We start from the raw sequence: 25,943 nt of genomic DNA on the forward strand, positions 1-25,943 counted from the left end.
GAAGACTCCTGAGAGTCCCTTGGACTGCAAGAAGATCAAACCAGTCAATCCTCAAGGAAATCAATCCTGAATATTCATTGGAAGGACTGACGCTGAAGCTGAAGTTCCAATACTTTGGCCACCTGATGTGAAGAACCGACTCATTTGAAAAGACCCTGATGCTGGGAAAGATTGGAAGGCAGGAGGAGAAGGGGACAACAGAGGATGACATGGTTGGATGGCATCACTGACTCAATAGACATGAGTTTGAGCAAGCTCTGGGAGATGGTGAAGGACAGGGAAGCCTGGACTGCTTGGGAGTCTCAAAGAGTCAGACACAACTGAGAGACTGAACAACACCATCACCAGGGAAGCCCCAAAACTGACTTATCATGCCCTGTACTCAGCAATACCTTGCCAATATTACAAATGTATTTTTGCTTTTTTGTGATTTCTCTGATTTGTCATAGTTTAAATTTCTAGCAGAATACAGGATGTTAGGAGATTCCTTTAATGGATAAGAGAAATCTGGAATGTCCTTCTACAGATTTATTCGTGTAGAACTCAGGTTTGGAGAAGTTATTAGAAAGTTGCTCTCACTAAAAATCTGATAAACCTGCATTTTAGGAGATGCTTATCAATCCCATTTAAAAGGAGTTGGTATACATATATTTTTAATGAGTATAGCAAAATCTTAAGGTCCAATGACATCTTTTGAAGCCTAGTCAGATAGGAGAGTAGGGACTTCTAGTTAATGTCAAGTGATAATTTGAGTTGTCTTTGACAGTAAATACTGGTTAAGTCTAACAGCAGGAAGAGTTGGAAAGTCCAAGAAATAATCTTCTTGCACCGCTTTTGTTATGATTGACACTACTTACAAAATTGAAAGTTTCTACAACAGAAAGACCTGCTTTGCAAAGTACCTATCCTGAAAAATTCACCCCACCTCAATCGTTGTATATGTGTTTAACTTCTCAATTCTTGTGGTTTCCAAGGAATCAACAACCATTAAAATGAGCTTAGCGGACTTCCCTGACAGTCCAGTGGTTAAGACCCCTTGATTCCAGGGCAGGGGGCACCGGTTTCATCCTTGGTTGCTGAACTAAGATCACACAAGATGCCCGTGGTGCAGCAAAATAAATAAATAAATGCGATTAACTTCTCTGGAAATCAAATCATTCATCCAACCATCCAGTAACTTAAAAAAAATATTAACAGCCCACTTTGAAACACTTTGCTGGGTCGAGTGTATCACAGTTTTCTAAAGTTGCTGCCCTGCGTCTAGCTGGGGGAAAGGAGAAGGAAATATGCATGTAAATAGAATTTAACATGCAGGGTCCTGCGCATGTTCACAGTGTCCCCAATGAACAGCGCAGGGAGCCTAATTTTTGACACTACAGAACAAGAAGTTCAGGTGTGCCTCTCAAAACCGTGTGCCGTTGCAGGACACTTCAGTACGAGCAATTGTGGCTCAGCTAGTAAAGAATCCGCCTGCAATGCGGGAGACCTGGGTTCGATCCCTGGGTGGCAAGATTACCCTGGAGAAGGGAACAGCTACCCAGTCCAGTATCCTGGCCTGGAGAATTCCATGGCCTGTTATAGTCCCTGGGGTCGCAAAGAGTCGGACACCACTGACCGACTTTCACTGAAGGTGACAATGCTGTGGAATGCCAAACGCTAGGAAAGATTTCAGCTCCTGACAAAGGGTCACATCACGCTAGGTACGTGAAGGTTGGATATGTCTGCAGCGACCACTGATTAAAAAAAAGGCGTCTCCCAGCCCTTGCGCACAAGCGGAGACCCTGGACCGGGCCCTCCTGGACGTCGGGGCTAGCTTCGCGCGCGGAGCCGCAGCGCACGCGGGCTGCTTGCGGGAAGCACCCGGTAGCCGGCGCTCCGCTCGGCGTCGGGGAAGGCGGGCTCCTCGTGCCACGTCATCAGGCGGCTCCCCCGCCCCTCGCCCGAGTCGCACGCGCGGAAGTAAACACCGCGACGTCATCAGGGCGCGTCTTCGCCTCTCCCCGCCCATCTCCCCAGGACCGGTGGACGTGCTCACCTCCGCTCGGGGCCAGGTCTATGTCCCGGTTTCCCGCCGTCGCGGGCAGGGCGCCAAGGCGGCAGGAGGAAGGTGAGAGATCGAGAGACCTCCAGGAAGAGCGGCCTTCGGCAGGTTCCGTCGCGGATAGAGGTGCGGTCCGCGGGACTCCGTAGAGGCCAGCGGGAGTGGTAGCACGGGGCTTTGGGGAGGGGGCGGGGGGATGAAAGTCCGCCTGAGACAGGAGGAGAAGAGGAGGCTGCAAGGTGCAGCCTTCCTGTCGCTCTCTAAGCCGGAGGCGAACTTTGCGTCCAGTGAGCCACTTTGGACTGGAGAGGGGCGGTCCCAGATCTAAGTTGGGCGAAAACCCTGCTGAGGGGCAAAAAAGTGCACCCCAACGCCGGGACGCGTTCTGCTCTTAAATAGGCTCAGAAAGCCTTTGTTCTCTACCCACCCGTTCCCCCCCACCCCTCCGCCCCTCCGCCGGGCCGCCAGCCTGCCTTTGGGTACGGTATGAAGGGAGCCAGTTTCCAGGAGCCAGTTTCCATGGTTACCCACCACTTGGCCTTCTGGGATATCAGTCGCTCTGAACGGGGACCTAACTTGAACCGTGAATCAGAAGCAAATACAGGTGGCTTTTCATTCAGCCGAGAGTTTTTCTACCCTGTTCCAGTTTTAGGGTCTATTATTTAATAAAATTGGGTTTTGTGCTTCTGAATAGGTATACCTGCAAATATATTGCCTTGTGCTAGGCTTACTTTGTCGGATACTTTGAGTCAGGCATTAAGAAATGCTCAAGTTGATCTCACTAAAAAGTTGCTTTGAGCTTAGAAACACTCGCTCGCAAATGGGATGTAAGCGATTTCACCGAGAAGTCATGGGTTGATTCTTTCCAGCCCTAAAATTCTATTGTCACTCTCTTTTTCAGTTTTGGGAAATTGAGATAACTTTACAGGCCTTTTAATTGCACCTCCACCCCCACCCCCGCCCTGTCATTACAGAAGAGAAAGGATGCACATCACAGGAGGGAGGAACTACTCCAACTTTTCCCATTCAGAAACAAAGAAAAAAGCTTATTCAAGCTGTGAGGGACAATTCATTCCTTATTGTTACTGGAAATACAGGAAGTGGTAAAACAACTCAACTCCCAAAATATCTATATGAAGCAGGTAATTTTATTCTGGGATAATACTGGGAGCATTTAAAAATATCCTCTTAAAAGCTAATAGGACTTCTGTATTACATAAATGCCTGTCATTTGTTTTACAGTCCGATTCTTCTCTTGGCACACTGTCCTTGTATGTTTCGCTCTTTTTTACAGTCTTATTTCAGATTCCGGAATTATTTGAAATGGCATTTTCAGTTACCATAAAAATTCCAGATAGAATTATAGGTAGATATTGATTCTCTGCTGTAGAGTAGGCTGTCTTGCAGTAGACTGTTGAACGTTAGGTATTGAAATGATTTTCAGGGGAAGGGATATATTGATATCTGTTGCTGACATTACTATTTCTGGGTTCTTTTTCCAGAGTGATATCAGGTAACTGTTTATTCCTTGATTTTCCTAACACCAAGCCAGCTAACAAACTACCCTTACAGTGTCTTTCCTTTCAATATGGTAAACTTTATATCATAAGGTTGGTATACAGCAAAATTATGTTGGATATTATAAAAATTTCTTAGCTTATATATTGGAGAAGGCAGTGGCAACCCCCTCCAGTACTCTTGCCTGGAAAATCCCATGGACGGAGGAGCCTGGTGGGCTGCAGTCCATGGGGTCACCAAGCGTCAGACACGACGGAGTGACTTCACTTTCACTTTTCCCTTTCATGCATTGGAGAAGGAAATGGCAACCCACTCCAGTGTTCTTGCCTGAAGAATCCCAGGGATGGGGGCTTCTGGTGGGCTGCCATCTCTGGGGTCGCACAGAGTTGGATATGACTGAAGCGACTTAGCAGCAGCAGCAGCAGCTTATATATTAACTTACTCGGATAAGTCAGGTCTTTTAAGATGCTGTCTGTTGGGCTTCCCTGGTGTCTCAGTGGGAAAGAATCTGCCTGCCAATACAAGAGACGTGGGTTGGATCCCTGGTCTGGGAAGGTCCCACATGCAGTAGAGCAACTAAGCCCATGCGCCACAGCTATTGAACCTTTGCTCTAGAGCCCAAGAACCGCAACTCCTGAAGCCCTCAGCCTAGAGCTTGAAACGAGAAGCCCATATACCACAACTGGAGAGGAGTCCCTGTTGCTGAAACTAGAGAAAGCCCATGCACCAGTGAAGACTCAGCACAACGAAAGATAAATAAATAAGTAATTTTTTTAGAAAGATGCTGTTAAGACATACCACTGTTTTACATACTATTAGTAAAGAAAAAAATACCATCAGTTATAAGATCCATTTTGCTTTCCGAGATACTAAAATGGTAGAACCTATGAAAAGTGGTATATTTAAACTTCTGTGGAAAAAGCAAATCTATTTTAGGAAGTGTGTGGAATTTTATGTCTTCCCAGGGGTTAAAAATTTTTGGCTTACTCTTTAGAGTAAATCTTAAGACTGAAATTGGAAAAAATCTAATTAAAATATGTACATTTAAATGGTTGTTAATATGTATTCTTATGTATGTGAGAATGGTTATTATGTATATGTGTATGGTTATTCATATATACTCTTATTTTTAATTAATACTTAAGTTTCCATGGTGCAAATGTAAGACAATGTGTTGTTAATTTTGCCAAGTTTTCTTTTAGAAACTCTTGAACAGTTTGTATCGATTGACCAGAAACAGTTTAATGGGAAGCAGTGGTTAACATTTTTGTGTATTTTACCTCTGCATTTGGTAGGGTTTTCACAACACGGTATGATTGGTGTGACCCAACCACGAAAAGTAGCTGCCATATCTGTTGCTCAGAGGGTTGCTGAAGAAATGAAATGTACATTAGGATCCAAAGTAGGATACCAAGTTCGTTTTGATGATTGCAGCTCCAAGGTACCCAAGTTCTGTTTGTATTTAGTTCAGTAGTGTGAAGTTATAGAAAGAGTGGGAAAAGTTATGGAAGATTTTGACTTCAAAATTCCATCTGCATTTTAAAGAAACAAAGCCTCAGATTAGAATTAATTTGTATTGCCCGTTATTAATGTCTTGTCCTGGGTGCCTTCCCTTTTCTCCTTTTCTCCCTTCTCAATTAGTTTTGTGACAGTTATGTTGACTTTTTCATAGGATTCCCTTGTGTATTTTAGCCGTAACAGTTCTTGACATGTAATTTACATTTGTGTTCTTTGAAAAGCAATTTTATTATAGTAAAATATACATAAAATAAGATTTACCATTTTTAGTATTTTCAGATCACATTTAGGTAAACAGTGCAGTGGCATTAAGTACATTCATAGTGTTTTGTAACCATTACCACTCTCTATTTTCCGAACACTTTCACCATCCCAGAAAACAGTGCTGTATCTCCACGTTCCCATCCTCCCACCTCCAGTAGTCCCTGGTACCTTCTATTGTGCTTTACATCTCTATGTATTTCTATATACTTAAAACGTGGAATCATGCAATTTTGTGTGGCTTGTTTCATTTAGCTAATGTTTTCAAGGTTCATCCATATTATATGGTTGAATTCTTGAAGTCAGTGCAAAACTGATAGTTAACAAACTTATTGAGCAAATATTTGTTGAACATCTTCTGTATTCATGGTAATAGTTCATAGCCACATTCAGAAATCCCCTCAGGATTTCTGAATCCTGAACCAGATGCAAAATAATCCCTGATTTGCTTATGGTCCCTAATAGGAATGGCTAGCAATAATGGCACAGAATAACTCCCCAAAATACTGTCTTTGCATTCCTGGTGGTCACTGCTGGGATTTTTCTTTTCTCCTTGGCTTGTTTTATGGATAGCTCTGTTGTTAACTCCTATTCTCACCTTCTTTTAATGCTAGTCGGCTGATCCTATTTTTGTAATAGGACAATGGTCAGGGAGGAATAGCATGAGAAGAATGGTGCCACCTTCCTTTTTTCCCTAAGTTCTCTAAAATAGCAGCTGAGACAGGAGGACGAATCCCATTTCATTATTGTTTCCCACAGCTTGCTCACCAGAGGTCACTGTGTTGTCTTAACCACTTTCCACTGACTTCATTGTATTTCCTTATTGTTGCTTTATCCCAGAACATTCCCCTTAGTTTTCCTGCCTGTGTAGATCACAAGTTTCATAATTTACCATCCATGTTATTAAAATATATTATTAGACTATTTCATGTACTCTCTTATTTAGTCAGATTAGTTTGACCCCTTAATGTCTGTACATTTGAGAGGAAAAATTTAATTTGCGAAACAGGAGTGCATTTCTGTGATTTTTATTTTTATGTGTATGTTAATGTACTCTGCTGTTTGAACATTAGGAAACAGCAATCAAATACATGACTGATGGATGTTTACTGAAACATATTTTGGGAGATCCGAATCTTACCAAGTTCAGTGTCATTATTTTGGATGAAGCCCATGAGAGAACTCTAACTACAGTGAGTATTTAACTTTATTACTTATTTATTAGACAGTTTTCTTTCTTTGGGGGTAGCTTTGTACTGTACAGTGAATTGCCTTCCCTTCCTTACATTTTAATCAATTAAAATATGAATCCTTTGGTTAAGGAAAGCAAAATATTTAAAATAAGTTGGTTGTTATGTACACTTGTGACTTATTAGAAATTTACTTTTCTTTCAGGACATCTTATTTGGTTTACTGAAGAAGCTATTTCAGGAGAAGTCTCCTAACAGGAAGGAGCATTTAAAGGTCGTGGTGATGTCAGCAACAATGGAATTAGCCAAGCTCTCTGCATTCTTTGGAAATTGTCCAATATTTGATATACCTGGAAGGCTTTATCCAGTCAGAGAAAAATTCTGCAATTTGATTGGTCCACGAGATAGAGAAAATACTGCATACATTCAAGCGGTATTACTTGTCATCCTTATTATGTCTTTTCTGTATCTATGATTCTAGTTGACTGAGTAGTTTGGTAATTCATTTTTTCTCTAGTGTTTTAATGGCAGCCTTTATAGGTCCTAGGACTTTTGAGAATCAGATTTAATTTTTCTGTGGAACTGAGAGAGCTGGCGGTAGTGGTGGTGGGACTTTATCTCCACTAGCATTTTATGCTTGTGTTTCTTGCTTTAGATTGTGAAAGTGACCATGGATATCCATTTGAATGAAATGGCTGGAGACATCTTGGTTTTTCTGACTGGTGAGCATTCAGTACTAGGTTTAAAAATTTTGCCCTTTATACGAGGGGAATGTGGCACCACACTACTGTGTACCTTTGTTGGAAAATCTAGGCTCTACTCATTTTATCCTAGCCTTTTATGGTTATCTGAGTAGTTTTAGATGTTGTATTTATTATAAGATATGTAACATAATTTTACACTGCCCTAAAAGCACAAGTCTCCTTGAAGTGAAGTCGCTCAGTTGTGTCCGACTCTTTGCGACCCCATGGACTGCAGCCTCCCAGGGTCCTCCGTCCATGAGATTTTCCAGGCAAGAGTATTGGAGTGGGTTGCCATTTCCTTCTCCAGGGGATCTTCCTGACTCAGGGATTGAACCCGGGTCTCCTGCATTGCAGGCGGACGTTTTATCCTCTAAGCCACCACAAGTCTCCTTAGTAAACATATGTAAAATACACTGACCTTTTAGTAGGAAGATACTAAATGGTAAAATATTAATATTTTTATTACCATATATAGAGCTGTTAACCACTAAACAGTCCTGGATCTGAATGACTAATTTCATTATTTCAAAAGACGTCCTACTGGCTGCTTTCTTCTTTGAGTGGTGGGATGGTACTGTGTGGTAGCAGTGCACAGGCTGTGGAATCCGTGTCTCATAGGCATGCTTTTTTGGATCAAAAATAGAATAGTTACATCTCAGACTGGTGTGATTCTTCAAGTAGCAGCATTCTGCTAACAGATCTGAGTCATTTCATGGCTCACCTCCTACACTGCCTGTACTAATGTCAGAAGTGAGACATTGTAACAATCTCTTAGCCTTTTTAAGGAACTTAAGTATTTTTGACATCAAATGCAGTATCCCCTATGGTAATGATTAACTTTATTGAATCTTCCCCAAATACCATGTTAGCAAGATGAAAGACTTGATGACTGTAAATGTTTTTATTCCTTTAGAGATTTAAATTCCTTGGAAACTGGTATTTCCTGTATTTTTTATTTTATGTTGGGATTGGGTACAACTTGTGTTCATCTACTTTAGATCAAATGAGATGTTTAAAATATGCAAAACTAACATAAATCTAGAAAGCTTTTTCTTTTTCATTCTTAAATTAATTTTGCTGTTCAGTTGCTGACATTATTTTCTCCCCTCATTTCAGGTCAGTTTGAAATCGAAAAAAGTTGTGAGTTACTTTTTCAGATGGCAGAATCTGTTGATTATGATTATGATGTCCAAGATACCACTCTAGATGGCTTGTTAATATTGCCCTGTTATGGATCTATGACAACAGGTAATTACTCACTAGAAAAGAAAATTGATTTTTAAAGAACTTTATATTGAATAATCTATTGGATAATCACATGTTTACAACAGTATGCAGATAGTAAGTGTTTAGGTTAATGAATTTCACAAAGTGAACTCACCTTTGTAACCAACAGCCCAGATCAATAGTGTTTGGATAACCATCCTTCATCCCTTGGGAGACATGACTTTTTTTTTGTTTTTAATTGAAGCCTTTTTACATTCACTTTTTTAAGACTTTGGTCATCTATCCCCCTTATTGTTGTTAAGAGAGGGCTGTGTCCTCTCCCAGCAAAACAAAAATATTGTTATGAATTTTTTGAAATGAGGGCTATAATTCCTTGATAGTAGTACCATAAATTAAATCTAATTTGCCACTGCCACAGAATTTCTAGGAATCTTATATATCCAGATGTATCAGAGAGTGGATTGTTTTCTTTTTGTGTAGCCACACATACTAGTCTACTTTTCAAGTACGATGTAGTTCTTTTTTAAGTTCAGAGAGCAAATTCTAACTCTGATCATTCTATTTGTTCATAATAAATGTTACTGAATGAGGTTTAGATTTGTTTTGTATAACTATTGTATTATGGAATTTGACTTGTAATACGAAAGGGAAGTTAACCTGTAGTCTCCTATTTAGACTTTGACTGGGATTAGCATTTATGTAATGCAAAAAAGCAATTGAATGTTTTTATATTTTATGTGTAGTTTTGTTTTTGTTGAGTAGGTGGTTCTTATCCGTATATTAACAAAAACAGTTCAGAAACGTATGTGTTGGTAAATAACCGTAGACATGCCGTTTTAGAAATTCCTTTTGTGATGATGGTATTGGGCCCACACACTCAACATTGACATCTATTTTAAATTGTTACATCTTCAAGGGAATTCTTAGGGTCTTTGTTAGGTATTTAAGGTTCTCATTTATTTTGGAGATTCTGTCTACTAATTTTTTTATAATTTACTTTGTAACTGATAAGGTAATTCAAAACCTGCTATAGTTGCTTTGTGTTAATTGTTCATACATACTTCGTTTAAAGTTCATTCTTTCCATCTTACTGCCACATTGAAAATAATAGTTCTTTATCTGCCATTGCTTCTTGTTTATCTTCCTGAAATTCAGTTTTTATACTATTAAAGCTTGCTAGTGACCTGTTCCTCAAATCTCATGGCATTTTTCTATTAGTTTGTATTTTGATTTTGGGTTAATAATAAGTCTCCTTAAATGCTGTTGTGTAGGATAGTTATTTGGTTCTTCTGACCACTATTTCCATAAGGCTGTTGCCTTACCACTCTCCCTGGCCTTTGTTCCCCTCTGAATATGACTATTTTCTAAGGTTTCTTCCTTAGCTTGCTATTTTCTTAGAATTCTCTGTTTTGGAGAGGTTGGCTTCTAGGATTCACCTGTCACTTCTTTGTGACTACTCCTGAAAGCTGTCTGTAGTTCAGTCTCCGGTACTCTAGGCCTCTTGGGTCTCACAGGGCTTTCTGGTTTGCCTTTATCTTCTCCAGAGCCTTCGTTTTTCATCTTTTTTTCCCCTCATTGTCATTAGAATTGGGATCCTCAGTTTGTTTTCCTGGGTTGTTAACATATCCAGCTAACTGATTTTCCCTGATTTAATTTGCCATCCTACCTGCTGTGGTAAATATAATCTTCCAAAAGCACAGCTCTGATTGTGTCGGTCTCCTATTCAGTACATCCAGTCATTTCCTATTGTCAACTGAGTTAAAATGCCAGCTTAATAACTTGCCGTTCATTTTCCTTCCAATATGACTTTAGCCAGCTTTCAGCCTTAAATACCAGTGTATGTGATTTTCTTCGTTGGTGTATATCAGTTCACTTCAGTTTCTCAGTCGTGTCCGACTCTGCAACCCCATGGACTGCAGCACACCAGGCTTCTGTGGCTTCATCACCAACTCCCGGAGTTCACTCAAGCTCTTGTCCATCGTGTCGGTGATGCCATCCAACTGACATGTTGTCCCCTTCACCTCCTGCCTTCAGTCTTCCCCAGCATCAGGGTTTTTTCCATTGAGTCAGTTCTTCTTATCAGGTGCCAAGCAATACCTTCGTTTATTTCATTCTCATTGGACTGTTCAGTTCAGTCACTCAGTCGTGTCCGACTCTTTGCAACCCCATGAATCGCAGCATGCCAGGCCTCCCTGTCCATCATCAACTCCTGGAGTTTACCCAAACTCATGTCCATTGAGTCAGTGATGCCATCCAGCTGTCTCATCCTCTGTCCTCCCCTTCTCCTCCTGCCCCCAATCCCTCCCAGCATCAGGGTCTTTTCCAGTGAGTCATTTGTTCCCATCAGGTGGCCAAAGTATTGGAGCTTCAGCATCTGTCCTTCCAATGAACATTCAAGACTGAATTCCTTTAGAAAATCAGTGACTTGGTTGGATCTCCTTGCAGTCCAAAGGACTCTCAAGAGTCTTCTCCAACATCACAGTTCAAAAGCATCCATTCTTCAGTGCTCAGCTTTCTTTATAGTCCAACTGTCACATCCATACATGACCACTGGAAAAACCATAGCTTTGACTAGACGGACCTTTGTTGGTAAAGTAATGTCTCTACTTTTTAATATGCTGTCTAGGTTGGTCATAGCCTTTCTTCCAAGGAGCAAGTGTTTTTTAATTTCATGGCTGCAGTCACCATCTGCAGTGATTTTGGAGCCCCCCCAAAATAAAGTCTGTTTGCATTGTTTCCCCATCTATTTGCCATGAAGTGATAGGACCAGAAGCCATGATGTTAGTTTTCTGAATGTTGAGTTTTAAGCCGACTTTTTCACTCTCCTCTTTCACTTTCATCAAGAGGGTCTTTAGTTCTTCTTTGCTCTTTGCCATAAGGGTGGTATCATCTGCATATCTGAGGTTATTGATATTTCTCCTGGCACTCTTGATTCCAGTTGGTGTATATAGGTAAATGGTAAGGATGAGAAATTGGGTTTGAGTAGAGCCGTTACTGAAGCATTCTGTTTGTTTATTTATTCCCCTTTTGGTTCCAAGGGCACTGTAAGGTGAGCTACTGGTGATCCATATGATCATAACCATGTTTATTGTAGCAGTTTATGACAGTGCAAAGAGGCATTCGGATGGAGCTGATGAGGTACTGAGTAATGGGTGAGATGGAGTTTGCTGAAGCAGAGAGAAGGTAGCATTCCTGGGATCTAAGGCTTTCTTTATAAGCCTGGTAAATACAATATAGCACTTAGTTTCGTTGTTTTTGCTACTTTGGGTTGTGGGGAGAGACCTTAATACAGTGTTATTTCTTTTATTTCCTATTAGCTTGAGGAACAGAAAGCTTGCATTTGGGAGTGAGGACTGGGAAGAAGGGTTTCCTGCCTATAGCCTGGAGTGAGGGGGTTCGGTAGGTTTGGTGTTGAGGTAGACCTTATGAGGTGGATATTTTATATTTGCTCTTAACTTCTGAGCTAGCTGTGAGTGTGGCTATTTTAAGGAAACATCTTTAAATACCTCCGTGCTTGACATAAAAAATTCTCATCTGTCAACTGTGAAGAAGTGCTGAGGTGTTCCTACTACCACCAGGTCATAGGACCCCCTGCTCACCGGGCTGAACTCCCCCTGACCCCCACCCTTGTGATGTTCATTCAGGCTCAAAATATAAGAGCTATTTTTTATTTATTTTCCTCTGGCAGCATTTTTGTGATTCTGTGTTTGTTCCTTCCTGAACTTGAACTCCTCCTTTCCCTTTTACTCTCCCCCGCTCACTGTTCGAAATTCTGCTATTTTGTTTCACAAGTGCAACCAACTCCGTGAAAACCCTTCCTGCTTTCCGTCCTCACAGCTGGCTTTTCTCTCTTCTTTGTTTGACCCTCACTGTGCTTCACTGTGCCTCTGGTGGCATTTAACACTTTTAACGTGTGTTACGCTTGTTTCATCCCCTCTGTGAGACTGTGGACTTCCTGAGGACAAGTACTGTGTGTTGAGAAAGTTCTAACTAAATGTTTTAGAGTTCCAGGTTTTTCTCTTTCTGCTTGGTATTGTTATATTAATGTCTTATACCAAACTCAAGAGTAAGAACCTTATTCTTGTTTCTCTCAAACCTTTTCTGTCTTCTTACTTCCTCCTTTTTGTTCAGGTCTTACATTCCTTCATGTTTGTTGTGCATTTAGGGAAAGCTAAACCCCTACAAAATTTATGAACTGAAATATGCTTGTTGCTTCATAAGTGACAATTATTTGCATTGAATTAGGCATTTTTCCCACTCCAGTACTCTTGCCTGGAAACTCCCATGGACGGAGGAACCCGGTGGGCTGCAGTCCCTGGGGTCGTGAAGAGTCGGACGCGACTAAGTGACTTTACTTTCACTTTTCACTTTCATGCATTGGAGAAGGAAATGGCAGCCCACTCCAGTGTTCTTGCCTGGAGAATCCCAGGGACGGGGGAGCCTGGTGGGCTGCCGTCTATGGGGTTGCACAGAGTCGGACACGACTGAAGTGACTTAGCAGCAGCAGGCATTTTTAGCACTGAAGTAATTCTCTAATTCAGTGCAGAAGCCTTTTGTGGAGGGTGGGAATCTTAGATTTTTTTTTTAAGTAATGAAAGCCATGGCTGTTTTTCTAGAAAAATGCACATACACCCATATATATATATATATGAATATATGCATAATCAGATTTCTTTATTTTACAGATAGAGGCTAAGTGATGTTCCTGAGGTCACATGGTGAATCTACATTTGATTACTGGTTGTTTATTCAGTAGTGGAGGGTCTAACAGTGCATGTGTTTCCACAATAGATGAAGAAAAGGAGAGGAGTTTTACCTTGAGGTGGTGTAGAACATTTTAAAAGAGGAGAAACTGCTCATTTAGATTATTGCATACATCCAAAAATAGTTTTTTCTCTTCTGATTACAAAACAAAGATACTTCTTTCAATATGTCGAGTACCAAGTGTCTAGGATAGTTTCCTTAAATGTTAAGATTAAAGATGTGGGGGAATAAGGCGAGTGAGTTTCACATAAAAGCTTTTAGTCTATGTGTTTTCTCCCCAAATGAAAAATTTTATCTTATCTTAGAAAGAAATACATACTTTTTTAAAACAATAAAACAATAAAATCATCACAGTAAGAAAAATCATGTAGGTGCCACCAACATGATTAAGTGATAATCACTATTAATATTCTGAGGTATATTGTTCTGATCTTTTTATTTATACATTTAGATATGTTTTATTGTTTACATTTTTTTTAAAGAAAAATGGGTTGGTTTTACATATGCTCCTTTGTTTTTCTTTTCTGCCCTTTGTAGAAGTTTTAAAAGTACAGAAAAGTACCAAAAAATGCCTTTTCCACTATGCAGAATTAACCTAGATGGTGTCTCTCTTTAAAGAAAAATTACTCAATTGAGGGAAAATGGTACAGTTTCATTATAATGAATTCAAGCAGTGTACAAAATTACAAAGGTAAACTTAAAGAAATCACCTCAAACTCCATCCAGAAATAACCATCTTTAACATTAGAAAAAACATTCTTCAGATCTCTGTGTATGTGTGTGTGTGTGTGCGTGTGTACATATAGAAGGATAAATAAGTAGGTAGGCTGAAAGAAATACCTTTTCAAGAGTGAGATTATACTATTAGTTGCTTTTTTAGAAAGTAATTTTACTTGAATTTACTTGAAGGAATTGTTTAACTTTTAACTTCAAAGTAAATCTTTACCATGAGATATTTTATAATAAAGATTGCTCTAAGTTTAAACAAATGAGAATATTAAGCTGAAGTTAATATCTTCCTTCTAGACTATATTTGGTGCTTACTTTAGCAGCACATATGCTAAAATTAGACAATATTTGATTGGAGATCTTATCTATTGCCTGATTTGAAAGATGAAGACTTAAGTACTTATATTCTTCTATATCCTCCCCTTCTGATTTTTGTCAGTTATTTTTACATTGTTCAGATGTATTCAGTGTTTATCATCAATCCTTTACCATGATTTTTCCATTCCTAAACTACTTTCGATTAATTTTAGATTGGGTAGATTTTAACCTTTTTTTTTTCTTTTTTTTAATAGAAGGGATCCTGGGCGTTTTTGTTTTTTTTTTGTAGTTCTTTTGTTTAAGAATGTCAGGCTTTCTCCTTTATACTTGAGCTACATCTTGGCTGGGTTTTATGTTCTTGGGTTGCACTTTCTTTTCCTTAGAACTTGGTAGACGTTGTCCAGTTGTCTTCTGGCATTGAGTGTTGCTGCGGAGAAGTCTGAGGCCAACCTGATTTTTTTTCCCCTCCTTGTAAGTGATTTGTTTTATCTGTCTGATTGCTTGAAATTTCCTATTTTTATCCTTAAAGTTCAATAGTTTCATTTAGAATATTTTTTGGTGTTGAGTGTTTTATAGTAAAAATTTCCTGGAATTTTATGTGCTTTTTAAAAAAATCAACTTTATTGAGGTATACTTTTCATACAATAAACTATGCCTGTTTTAAGTATACAGTTTCATGAGTTTTGAGAAATGTACATATATGTGTAGGGGCTTCCTAGGTGTCTCAGTGGTAAAGAATCCACCTGCCAATGCAAAACATGCAGGAGACGTGGGTTCAATCCCTGGGTTGGGAAGCTCCCCTGGAGGAGAAAATGGCAACCCACTCCAGTGCTTCTGCCTGGAAAATCCCTTGGACAGAGGAGTCTGGTGGCTGCAGCCTATGGGGTTGCAAAGAGTCAGACATGACTTAGCAATTGAGTACACACGCACACGTATCTGTGTAGCTACCCCACAAACACGATAAATTGGTTGCTGTTTTGATCTGCAGTTTTAATCGTTATGTTGGATTGCCTCACTTCTATATATTTTAGCTTCCTTCCAGTTACGTTATCTTTTCAACTACATTTACTGATTATCTCAAGCCTTTTCTCTGTGTCAGAAATGTGATTTTCAGCTGTGTTAGTGAGGATTCTCAAGATATTTTTGATGCACCCAAAAATGACTTCCAGTGGGGGTAGAGTTTGAGCTGAACAGTGTTGTACTACTTTTATTTTGTTCCAGAATCATTTTTTCCCCCTTTGATTAAGTTTCTGTTTATAGCTCTGTGTTCCTTTTATACACATTTTCTCTTTCTTTCTCTTATCTCTCTCTCTCTCTCACACACACACACATACACACACACACACACATTCTCTTTCAAACATGTTTCTGCTTTAGGAACAATTTGAAACAAATTTTATGAGGATGTTTCAGTTGGCCTTACATATAATATGTAACATACATGTATCTTAGGAATATTAAGAGTGTTAAGTGGTAGAGCCTCAGTGTCTTTATTTCTTGGTAGATTTTGAAACATCTTTCTGCCTTTTTGCCAATCCTCCCTGCTCGCCTGTTAATTTACATCCTGGTACCTTATTAGGTGGGCTTACCTGGTGGCTCAGTGGTAAATAGCTTGGTGGAGGAGACATGGTAAAGAGCCAGTGCAAGAGATGCAAGAAATGCAGGTTTGATCCCTGGGTCGGGACGATCCCCTGGAGGAATGTATGGCAACCCACTCCAGTATTCTTGCCTGGAAAATTCCATGGATAGAGGAGTCTGGTGGGCTACAGTCCATGGGGTCACACAGAATCAGACATGACTGAGAACTAAGCTCGCATGCAGTGAAAGTATTGTTTCCCCTTTTCTTTGTGGAAACTGAGAATGTGCTTTAGGACATATGTATTTAACTTTTCCTCCGAACCTTTACAAAGAGACATAAAATTGGCATATGTTCATACTTGTGGAATATGGTGTTAAAGTATATGGGTGAAATGTAAATATGGAACAAATGTGAGTCTTGTCAAAATAGCAGGTTAAGGACTTTTTAATTGACTAGTGAACAGTGATAAACTGAAATCTTGCTTGAACTGAAGATGAAAATTAGGTACTTTTAGAAATGAATTAATTGAAAAACAGAGTTGATCATAAACATGTTCAGAATGGACATTTCTAATTTATGTAAACTTTTACGGTAATGTGGAATTTTAAAAGTAGAAGGATCTCTGTTATTTATACCATGCATTTTAAAATTTATCAATTCATTGAACTTTATTGAGCATTTTCTATGGTCCAGGCATTTTAGGTACTGGGGTGGGAGGGGAGTGGTATGTCTTGAATAAGAGAAAGTCCTTGTTCTTACAGAGCTACATTGTAGTAGAATAGATAGACAGCAGATAAATGTGTAAACATAATGTGAAATACTGGGTAGTGTATGACTCATTTGAACTATCTGGAAGAAATGAGGTACCTAAATCTAAGAAACGCCTAAAAAATAATCTTTATCACTTACGTGTCAGTTGCCTTTCTAGCACTTTTTTTTTACTTAAGTTAATTTCAGGATGATGTAGAAGAGCAGTAATGGTTGACTTGGTTTTAAACTTGCCTGTCTATATGTGAATCTTGGGCAAGCCACTTGAACTCTCTGGGCTTTAGTTTTCTCATCTATAAAATGAGATGGTTGGCCTAGTACATGATTTTAAAACTGTGCTCGTCTGTGTCATTCCTTTTCTCCTTTGTGAGAGTTCAACTTTGGTCTGTTTTATATACTGGGAATACCTGGATCTTTATAAGGTTTTATTTGGAAACACGTTTTGTACTTTATTTAAAAATAGGTTTGGTTAAGATTTCCTTGGCTGCTGAGGAGAGAACAACTTGAGGCTGCTCAAGTAGAAAAATTTTTCTAAATGAATATGGGTATATCTTGTGGAAATCAAATGCAACTATGCATTAAAATTTTTTTCTTTTTACAGTATATGTATATACTGTTCAGTATAAATGTATATGTTGAAATATATATATATACAGATACAAATACAAATTTATATATACAAATATAAATACGTATGCTGATAATTTCTTTTCATATGCCAGTAGATTGACTTGTGTACTTCCTGGAATGACCAGGGAGTCACCAGATCTCCATTTTTGGAGATCACTGAAACAGACAATCTACCAAATCTCTTGCTTGACCCCTTGAGCTTTTCCTTCATCCCACCATGACCACTCATTTGAAAACCTAGCATTGTAGACTTTGTCAGTATCATCATTTCTGACCTTAGTTTTAAACATCTTTCTGATGATTACTTCCTGTTTCTGCCAATTCACTCTTCGAATTTAACAATTTTCAGAATGCATCAAGACTTTTAACAGTTTTCACTTATCTCCTTTCACCTATGGTGTTATCATTTCCTTGCAAACAGCAACTCTCCTATTCTGTTCTCTGCTTAACCAGGCAGGTGGGCAAGTCTGGCCAAATCCATCTTTCTACTTGTTTTATACCATGTCTCTTAAGGCTTGGAGATCACCAGGCACCCAGAAATACTCTCTTGTGAATTGTTACAGATGATTCATTCTTTCCTCTCTTTAGACTAGCTTTCCTCTATATATATTAGTCACTTCCCTATGGTTTACAAGTTTATTTTTCCTCTTTGCAAGAGACTGGCCTAATCAAATTGAGCATCTCTTGGACCTTATTCCAAGAGATTCAAAGGAGAATGAGAACTGGTCCAGTTGGAGAGAGGTTTATCCTTGGCACCATAAACTATGGCCAGAGGAGCAAAGTTACTCTGAGCATTGCTGCTGGGGCTCACCCTTCAGAATGCGTGGGTAGTGAAAATCAGGATGGTGTTACTTGTTGAGAGATGGAGTCATCTGAAAAAGGAGAAGGAAATGGCAGCCCACTCCAGTATTCTTGCCTGGAGAATCCCAGGGACAGGGGAGCCTGGTGGGCTGCTGTCTTTGGGGTCACATAGAGTCGGACACGACTGAAGTGACTTAGCAGCAGCAGCATCTGAAAAAGTAAAAACTGATTAACCTTAGTTAATCAGTCTTTAAAGCATAGAAAGGTTCTTAATCTGTAGTGCATGGATGGGCTTTAGAGAGCCCCCGAACATCCTGATATTGTTAGAAAAATTTTGTGTATGTGTACATGTGTGATTTTTAATGGAGACGAGGCCCACAGTTTTTAAAGTCTCGAAGGGAGCTATGACCTACATAAAGGACTGCTGTAGGGTTAACTTTAGCAAGAGTAATCTGGTTCCGTGGATCTAGATATCTTAATAGTAAAAGATGAGTAAAAGAGCAGTTCTTGCTATTGTATTTTTAATTCAAGATAATTAAAGAGGTAAAGAAAACAACTTCTAATGGAAAGAAATGAGTTTTTCAGAACTTGAGTTTGACACATGCATGTTACACATGCATGTTGTGAATTATTCTTTTCTTTTCATATATGTTTTAGATCAACAGAGAAGAATATTTTTGCCACCTCCACCTGGAATTAGAAAATGTGTCATATCCACCAATATTTCTGCAACATCTTTGACAATAGATGGGATCAGGTAAACTTTTAAAATTCCTTTGAAAGCCAAGGAAGCCACTTAGCTAATCGTAAAATATGCAGTTTGTGTCTCTGTGCCCGCCACCAGTTCCCCTCTCACCTCCTTAACTTGTAATCACCCAGCGTTTTTTGTAATTATTGTTTGCTCTGAATAGGAAATGGAGTAGGAGGTGCATATAGTATTTCTGTTGATACTTTTAAATACTTGGCAACTTGTAGCTTCCTCTTCCCAAATGTAAGATTATGTGTAATGTTTCAAGGATTTCTTTAAGTGGGAGGCCAAACCTGTTTTTCTATGTTCCCAGTACCAGCAGATACCTAAGAGGATCTGATATTCCCTTCTGACCTGTCAGCTCCACTTCATATAGTTAGCTTTGTAAACCCAAGTATTTATCTGGAGGTACTGTTTCTTGCTTTTCAGCTGTTTGTGAAATGGACTTTATATTTCAGTGTAATCAATGATGCCATCAAATTTTTGAGAAATTTTGTAGCGAAACACTTGGAAATTTTAAATCTAGACTGAGAGCTAAATGAGAAGTTCTTTTAGACCTTTGAGCCACATTCCTTCTGGATGTTTATCTTTTACCCAGTATATTTTATGTCCTTAACTAAGTCTGTCTCTGCCAAAGGATGACTGGACCTGCCGCAAAGGTTCTGTATGTTTCTTTTGGGTAAAATGATCCTCCAGATCTAAGAGGAAGTTTAATTTCCTCTGCTTCTCTTAACTTTAAAAATAATGGTTTCACTAAGGGCTTAGGTGAGCAATTCTCTTGAGTAAATTAATCTCTGTAATTTTTTGTTTCCAGCCAAGGCAATATTCATGAAATAGCATCTTTCAGAATGTTCCCTTAGTGAATGATAGACTTAGTACTGTTTCTGACTAAGTTTTTAACCTGACTTGTTCTCCATTTAATTGGCTTAAAGTGGTGTTGTTAGAGAGTAAATGGAATTAATTCTGAACCTGTTAGAATGATTTAGAGCTGATTTTCAAGTTTTTCATTTGTTGTTGTTTAGTCACTAAATGCGTGTCTGACTCTTGCGACCCCATGGACTGTAGTTCATCAGGCTCCTCTGTCCATGGGATTTTCCAGGTAAGGATACTGGAGTAAGTTGCCATTTCCTTCTCCGGGGGATCTTCCCCACCCAGGGGCTGAACCTGCATCTCCTGCATTGGCTGGTGGATTCTTTACCACTGAGCCACTAGGGAAGCCCTTATTTTCTATGGGACAACATAAGATTTACATTGAAAAGTGGATAATAAAGTAGTATTTATTCCATATACAGTGTTGTGCAACCACCACCTCTATCGCGTCCTAAAACTTTTCATCACCCCCAAATAAAACTATATACTTTTAGGAGTTGTTGCCCATTTATGCCTCCCCCCTAGCGCTTAGCAGCCACCACTTAATGAATACCCTATGTTGGGTCTTTCATATAAATGGAGTTACAGCATGTGATCTTTTGTGCCTGGCTTCTTCCACTCAGCATGTTTTTTGAGGTTCATCTGTGATGTAGCATGTATCAGTACTTCATGCTTTTTTATAGCTGAATAGCATTGTTATATGTGTAGACCATAATTTGTTCACCCTTTCATCTCTTAATGGTTAATGAACATTTATGCTGTTTCTACCTTTTGGCTCTTATAGTGCCCCTATAGTGCACTATGAATATATGTCAGCAAGTGTTTGTTGAGTGGGCTTCACAGGTGGCTCAGTGGCAAAGAATTTGCCTGCCGGCGCAGGAGACGTGGGTTTGATCGCGGGGTGGGGAAGATCTCCTGGAGGAGGAAATGGCAACCCACTGCAGTGTTCTTACTTGGGAAATCCCATGGACAGAGGAGCCTGGCGGGCTACAATCCACAGGGTCCCAAAGAGTGGGACACGCCTGAGCACACACACATGCAATATGCTGAGTACTTGTTTTCAGTTCTTCTGAGTGTATCCCTAGGAATGGAGAGTTTGAGTCATATTGTAATTCTACGTTTAATGTTCTGAGGACCCACCAAACCATTTCCCACGTTGGCTGAACTATTTTACATTTCCAAAATAGCAGTGGAACCAATAGAGTTCCAATTTCTTCACTTTCAGGTTTTACCCTTAACTGAAAAGTTGTTGTGTAGTTGTTAGTTTGATAGAAAAGAAGTATCCAAAGTGGTTAAAAATTAGCAAGTCTTTCCGTATTTTCTAGAAACTTAACTTTTTTCCATGCTCTTTAGATACGTGGTGGACGGTGGCTTTGTGAAGCAGTTAAATCACAACCCCAGGTTAGGATTGGATATCCTAGAGGTGGTTCCAATTTCAAAGTAAGTCTCTGTGTTAAGCCTTTTTGTTCAAAGAGCAGTTCATTAGATAATTTCTAATTGCTTTGAGAAAGAAAATGAATTACTTAGGAAAAAATCACAGAACATTTTGGGGACTTTTTTGTTGTTTTTTTTTCCTAAAGGAGTGAGGCGTTACAGCGAAGTGGCCGAGCTGGCAGGACTTCCTCAGGAAAATGCTTTCGGATCTATAGTAAAGATTTTTGGAACCAGTGTATGCCTGACCATGTGATCCCTGAGATTAAGAGAACTAGTTTGACGTCTGTAGTTCTGACCTTAAAGTGCCTTGCCATACATGATGTAATAAGGTATGTAGACAATTTGAAAAAAAAGAAAAATGTGTTAGGGAGTCAGGTTTTTTCCTCTGAAATTTTTTTGAAGTATTTGACAGATATGGCACTCCATTTTCAAGGTTTAACTAAACCCAAATAAAAGGAGGTTTCTTTCCCTTGCTTTACTGGGTTTTGATCCCTTGCTCATATTTTAACCTTGGCTTAATGGAGTATTTCAGGCTGGTGTTTATTTGGATCATTTAGTGACCACTGTTTGTCTGTAATGAAAGGTATACAATGACCTTAATTCCACTTTGAAAGTGTTATGTTTTATTTTGGGGGGGATTAGCATTTTTTATGTAGCCAGCATGGTACCAAGTACCATGAGAGGGGAATACTCAGTAGGTTTTGCTTTCGCTAAGCTTAAATTCTAATGGGGAAATGAGATTGAGATATGAAGCAAAGAATAGAACAACTGTTAAATTTTAGTTAAATGTTGAACTATATAATTAGTATGGGACAGAATATTGTAGGGCCTTGAAATTTTACCATTATAAAATGTATGGTAGAAGAAATAGTGAAAGAAGAGTATTGTCTTTGTCTTAATTTTGCTTTTAATTGCCTGGGGATGTTGAAGTGTCAGGAACCTAAGGAGAAGATGACCATACATTCTTTTCTTTTTTTCATGCATTCTTTAAATTCATAATAAGGGAAATAGTTACTAGATACATCCAGATATGTTTTATATACTCTTGGAAAGCCATCTAAGATTTTTTTTTTTGATAGTTATTGTAACAGCAGAGATTTTCTAGATGAGAATAAAAATCCTAGAAAGAAGAAAGCAGATATATAAAATTGTTTCATATATGATACATATGAGAAAGGCCATTTTAAAGAAATCTAATTGACCAAACAGATGAACTCAGATTGAAAGTATTTATAAAGGCTAACAGAGCAGCATATAACCAAGAATAAATATATATTAGAAAACTAGAAACAATAATTGCTCAATATCATCTGCACTGAATTATTTTTCCATCTTAAGTTTTAAGACTTAGAAAGTACTGAAAGTTTTTTAAATGTTAGAGACCAAAAAAAAAAAAAGACTTCTTTCCCCACCCCTCTTTCTTTTTACTTCTAGTTTTATTGAGATATAATTGACATACAGCACTGTGTAAATGTAAGGTATACAGCATAATGACTTATATACATTGTGAAATGATTACTACAGTAAGTTTAATGAACATCCATCATCTCATACAGATAAAATATTAAAGAAATAGAAAAAAAAGTTTTTTTCCTTATGATGAGAATTCTTTCATATATAACATACAGCAGTGTTAATTATATTTACCATGTTCTATCTCCCCACCACAGAGAACCAGAATTTGAAGTAGATGGTATAGTATTCATAGGTAACAAAAGAAAATAGAGCTTTTGTTGTTACTGTGCTTCCCCATTCTCCTCCATCAAGGATGATTTTAGGGACTTTCCTGGTGGGTAGCACAGTGGATAAGAATCTGCCTGCCAGTGCAGGGGACACAGGTTCAAACCCTGGTCTGGGAAGATCTCACATGTCATGGAGCAACTAAGCCAGTGCGCCACAACTGCTGAGCCCACCTGCCCAACTACGAAGCCGGCACACTCCAGGACCTGCGAGCCCAAATACTGAACCTATGAGCCGCAGCTGCTGAGTCTGTGAGCTGCAGCTACTGAAGCTTGCACGCCTAGAGCCTGTGCTGTACAAGAGAAGCCCCTGCGATGAGAAGCCCAAGCACGACAGCAAAGAGTAGGCCCTGCTTGCGGCAACTGAAAAAAGCCCGAGTGCAGCAACGATGACCCAGGACAGCCAACATAAACAAATAAATAAACATTTTTAATAAAGAATGATTTTAAAACTGAAAAGAGAACAAGTCTAGATAAGAAGGGATGACGACTAGTATGGATTAGAAAATACTGAGAGAAACCCTAACAACTGCAGATGAGGTCGTCTTGAGGCTTTAGACATTATTTCCACAGTACTAAAAGAACTTGCTGATATAATGTCAGAGGTACTGTAGGTCATCTCTGAGAAACTGTGCAGAACAGGTTACCAGAAAATTGTGAGCAACTAAAAAAAAATAAATTCTCTAAGAAAAGAGCAGGTTATAGAAATAGCTGCCTAGTAAGCTTTACATTGATTCTTAGCAAATTCTACCATTGTTTATTGGAAAAAGGTTTAAGAGAATATAATGTTGGTTTGTAATCATCAATGTGAATCAAAATGGATCACAAAGAATATGTCCTCAAACCATTCCCTTTTCAGTTTGAAGACAGGACCATTCACATAATGGCTGCACCACAAGAAGTGATTGAATGATAACCTGATGTCTCTTGTTTTCACCGCAGTATTTAACAAGATTACATCTGACATCTTTGTGAATAAGAATATGACAATACTGCTGAATTAGGGTATAGCTGCCAAATAGCCAGACCCAGAAAGTATTGATTAATTGTTCACCAAGCCTTGATGGGGGTTTTACTGGTAATATGCTGAATTTCACTTTTTCCTGATAAGCAATTTTAATGAAAATATTAAATAAATGTATTAAAATAACGATTTCCAGATTTTTGGTAAAAATTTGTATACCTAATAGGTAGATGATTAAAACTAAGATTTAGAATGGTCTCATAGGCCAGAACCTGGGGCAAAAATCACCAAGGTAAAAGTCTGAAAGGGTATATCTTAAATCCTATGTTTTGATTGCACATTAAAGAAATTCAATGTGGAAAAGATCTGAAGTTATCTGATCACCACAAACTTAATATGAGTTTGCAGTTATTCTGTTTAAAAATTTTAAAAAATCCTACTGCATAAACTATGATTATTAATAGACTGCAGTGTCCAGATGACTGGGAATTATTGCATTCCTGTTCAGTATTGGTCACTCCACATTTGGAATTCAGTTTTGCATGTCATTGTGTTTCATGAGGAGTTTGACAAACTAGATTGTTTCTTAAAAAAAAATGATAATTATGTATGGTGGGTCTCTTAGAAACCAGATAATACAAGGAGAGTTTGACAGAATTGGTACTTGATATAATCAAGGGGAGAAATAATTGTCCTTTTAACAAATCTAAAATGGCTCTTGTGTAGATGAGGAAGCTGACTAGTTTGGTATTGCTCTAGGATTGGGGTCACAAAATCTGGTCCAGGCTCATTGATAGTTTTTGTAAATAAAATTTTATTGGAACACAACCATGCCTTTTCATTTATGTATGGCTGCTTTTGCTTTAGCAGTAGAGTTGAGTGGTTGTGACAGAGACCATATGGCCTGTAAAACCTAAAATATTTACTGTCTTGCCTTTAAAAAGTGGCTTCCCTTGTAACTCAGTTGGCCTTTAGAAAGTGCTTGCTAACTCTTGTTCTAGCAGATAACAGGACTTGTTGGTACAAGTTGTAGGAAAGCTGACTATAGAACAGTTGACCAAATTTTTGTTTGTTTATATTGAAATAGAGCTGTCAGTCCTGGAATGGACTTTTTTTGTGTAAGATATTGGACCTTTTGTCCCCTTTTGGACCTTTTCCAAAGTGAGAAATTGGAGTGGATAATGTATCATCTCAAAACTAATGGTGGAAAAATAATCCAGTGCAGATAATAAGTAATTACTGTCCCGGTGGGCAGGTGTATATTCACCTTGGTTATATGTCTCTCTGCTGTCCTTTGTGAATATTACTTTTTTCCTTATTTGAAGAAATAATTATCTTCAAGTGTGAAATAGATCCCATGCTCTAGAGGTATCTCTCAATAGTCATACTGACCTTTGTGAATACTGTTAATTGTCTTATGTTGCTTAATGATAGTGTGGTATGTAAGAGAATGTCCTTTCTTTCAGGGGACATGCTCTGAAATATTTAGGGGTAGATTGGCATTGTATTTGCAATCTGTTTGGAGACAGTTCAAGAGAAACTAAGTCCATACATATCCCTACAGACAATAAAACAAATTGGTAAAGTTAATTGAAGATATTTATCATTGTATCAAAAACCGTTTTGAGGTACTGTTAAATAATTTGTAATTTTTTAGCCACTTTCAGTTAATTCTTCACTGTTTTTTTAAATTGTAATAAAAATTACAGACTGCAGAACAGAATAGATGATATTGGCTATGAAGAACCTTTGTTAAGTAGAGAGGAGTCGTGAGAGTATTGCAGCTAAGGGGGAATAAAGAAAAGGGCTTCTTCAATTAAATAGGAGAGTGTGATTCAGAGAAAATGTCCTCCTTTGTGGAATGCTGATTACCATCATAGAATGCTAAAAAGAAAAGAGAGAGAAAAGAAAGACTTGAAAAAACAGAAGGAAAACCTTTTAAAGAAATTTTCAAATCTGTATAAAATCTTGCCATGTTCAAGGAATGAAGTCTCATTTTATGTATCACTTAAACACACAGGTTTCCCTATTTGGATCCACCTAATGAAAGACTTATTTTGGAAGCTCTTAAACAACTTTACCAGTGTGATGCTATTGACAG

General features: G+C 38.5%; 1 protein-coding gene across 2 annotated transcripts in view; it reads left to right on the plus strand.

Annotated features, from left to right (window-relative positions):
• Nucleotides 1-1,992: 1,992 nt before the first annotated feature.
• Nucleotides 1,993-25,943, plus strand: part of DHX40 (DEAH-box helicase 40) — a 51,712-nt gene continuing 27,761 nt past the window's right edge. The window contains exons 1-11 of one of the 2 annotated variants that reach the window (XM_005219904.4): nt 1,993-2,107; nt 3,016-3,183; nt 4,855-5,000; nt 6,412-6,531; nt 6,734-6,961; nt 7,184-7,250; nt 8,388-8,519; nt 18,745-18,844; nt 21,059-21,145; nt 21,286-21,468; nt 25,863-25,943. In XM_005219904.4, the coding sequence (XP_005219961.1) occupies nt 2,056-2,107; nt 3,016-3,183; nt 4,855-5,000; nt 6,412-6,531; nt 6,734-6,961; nt 7,184-7,250; nt 8,388-8,519; nt 18,745-18,844; nt 21,059-21,145; nt 21,286-21,468; nt 25,863-25,943 (1,364 nt within the window). In that variant the 5' untranslated portion in view covers nt 1,993-2,055. 2 annotated transcript variants of the gene reach the window in all.

Source organism: Bos taurus, chromosome 19, assembly GCF_002263795.3.
Source record: "Bos taurus isolate L1 Dominette 01449 registration number 42190680 breed Hereford chromosome 19, ARS-UCD2.0, whole genome shotgun sequence".
Lineage (NCBI taxonomy): Eukaryota > Metazoa > Chordata > Mammalia > Artiodactyla > Bovidae > Bos > Bos taurus.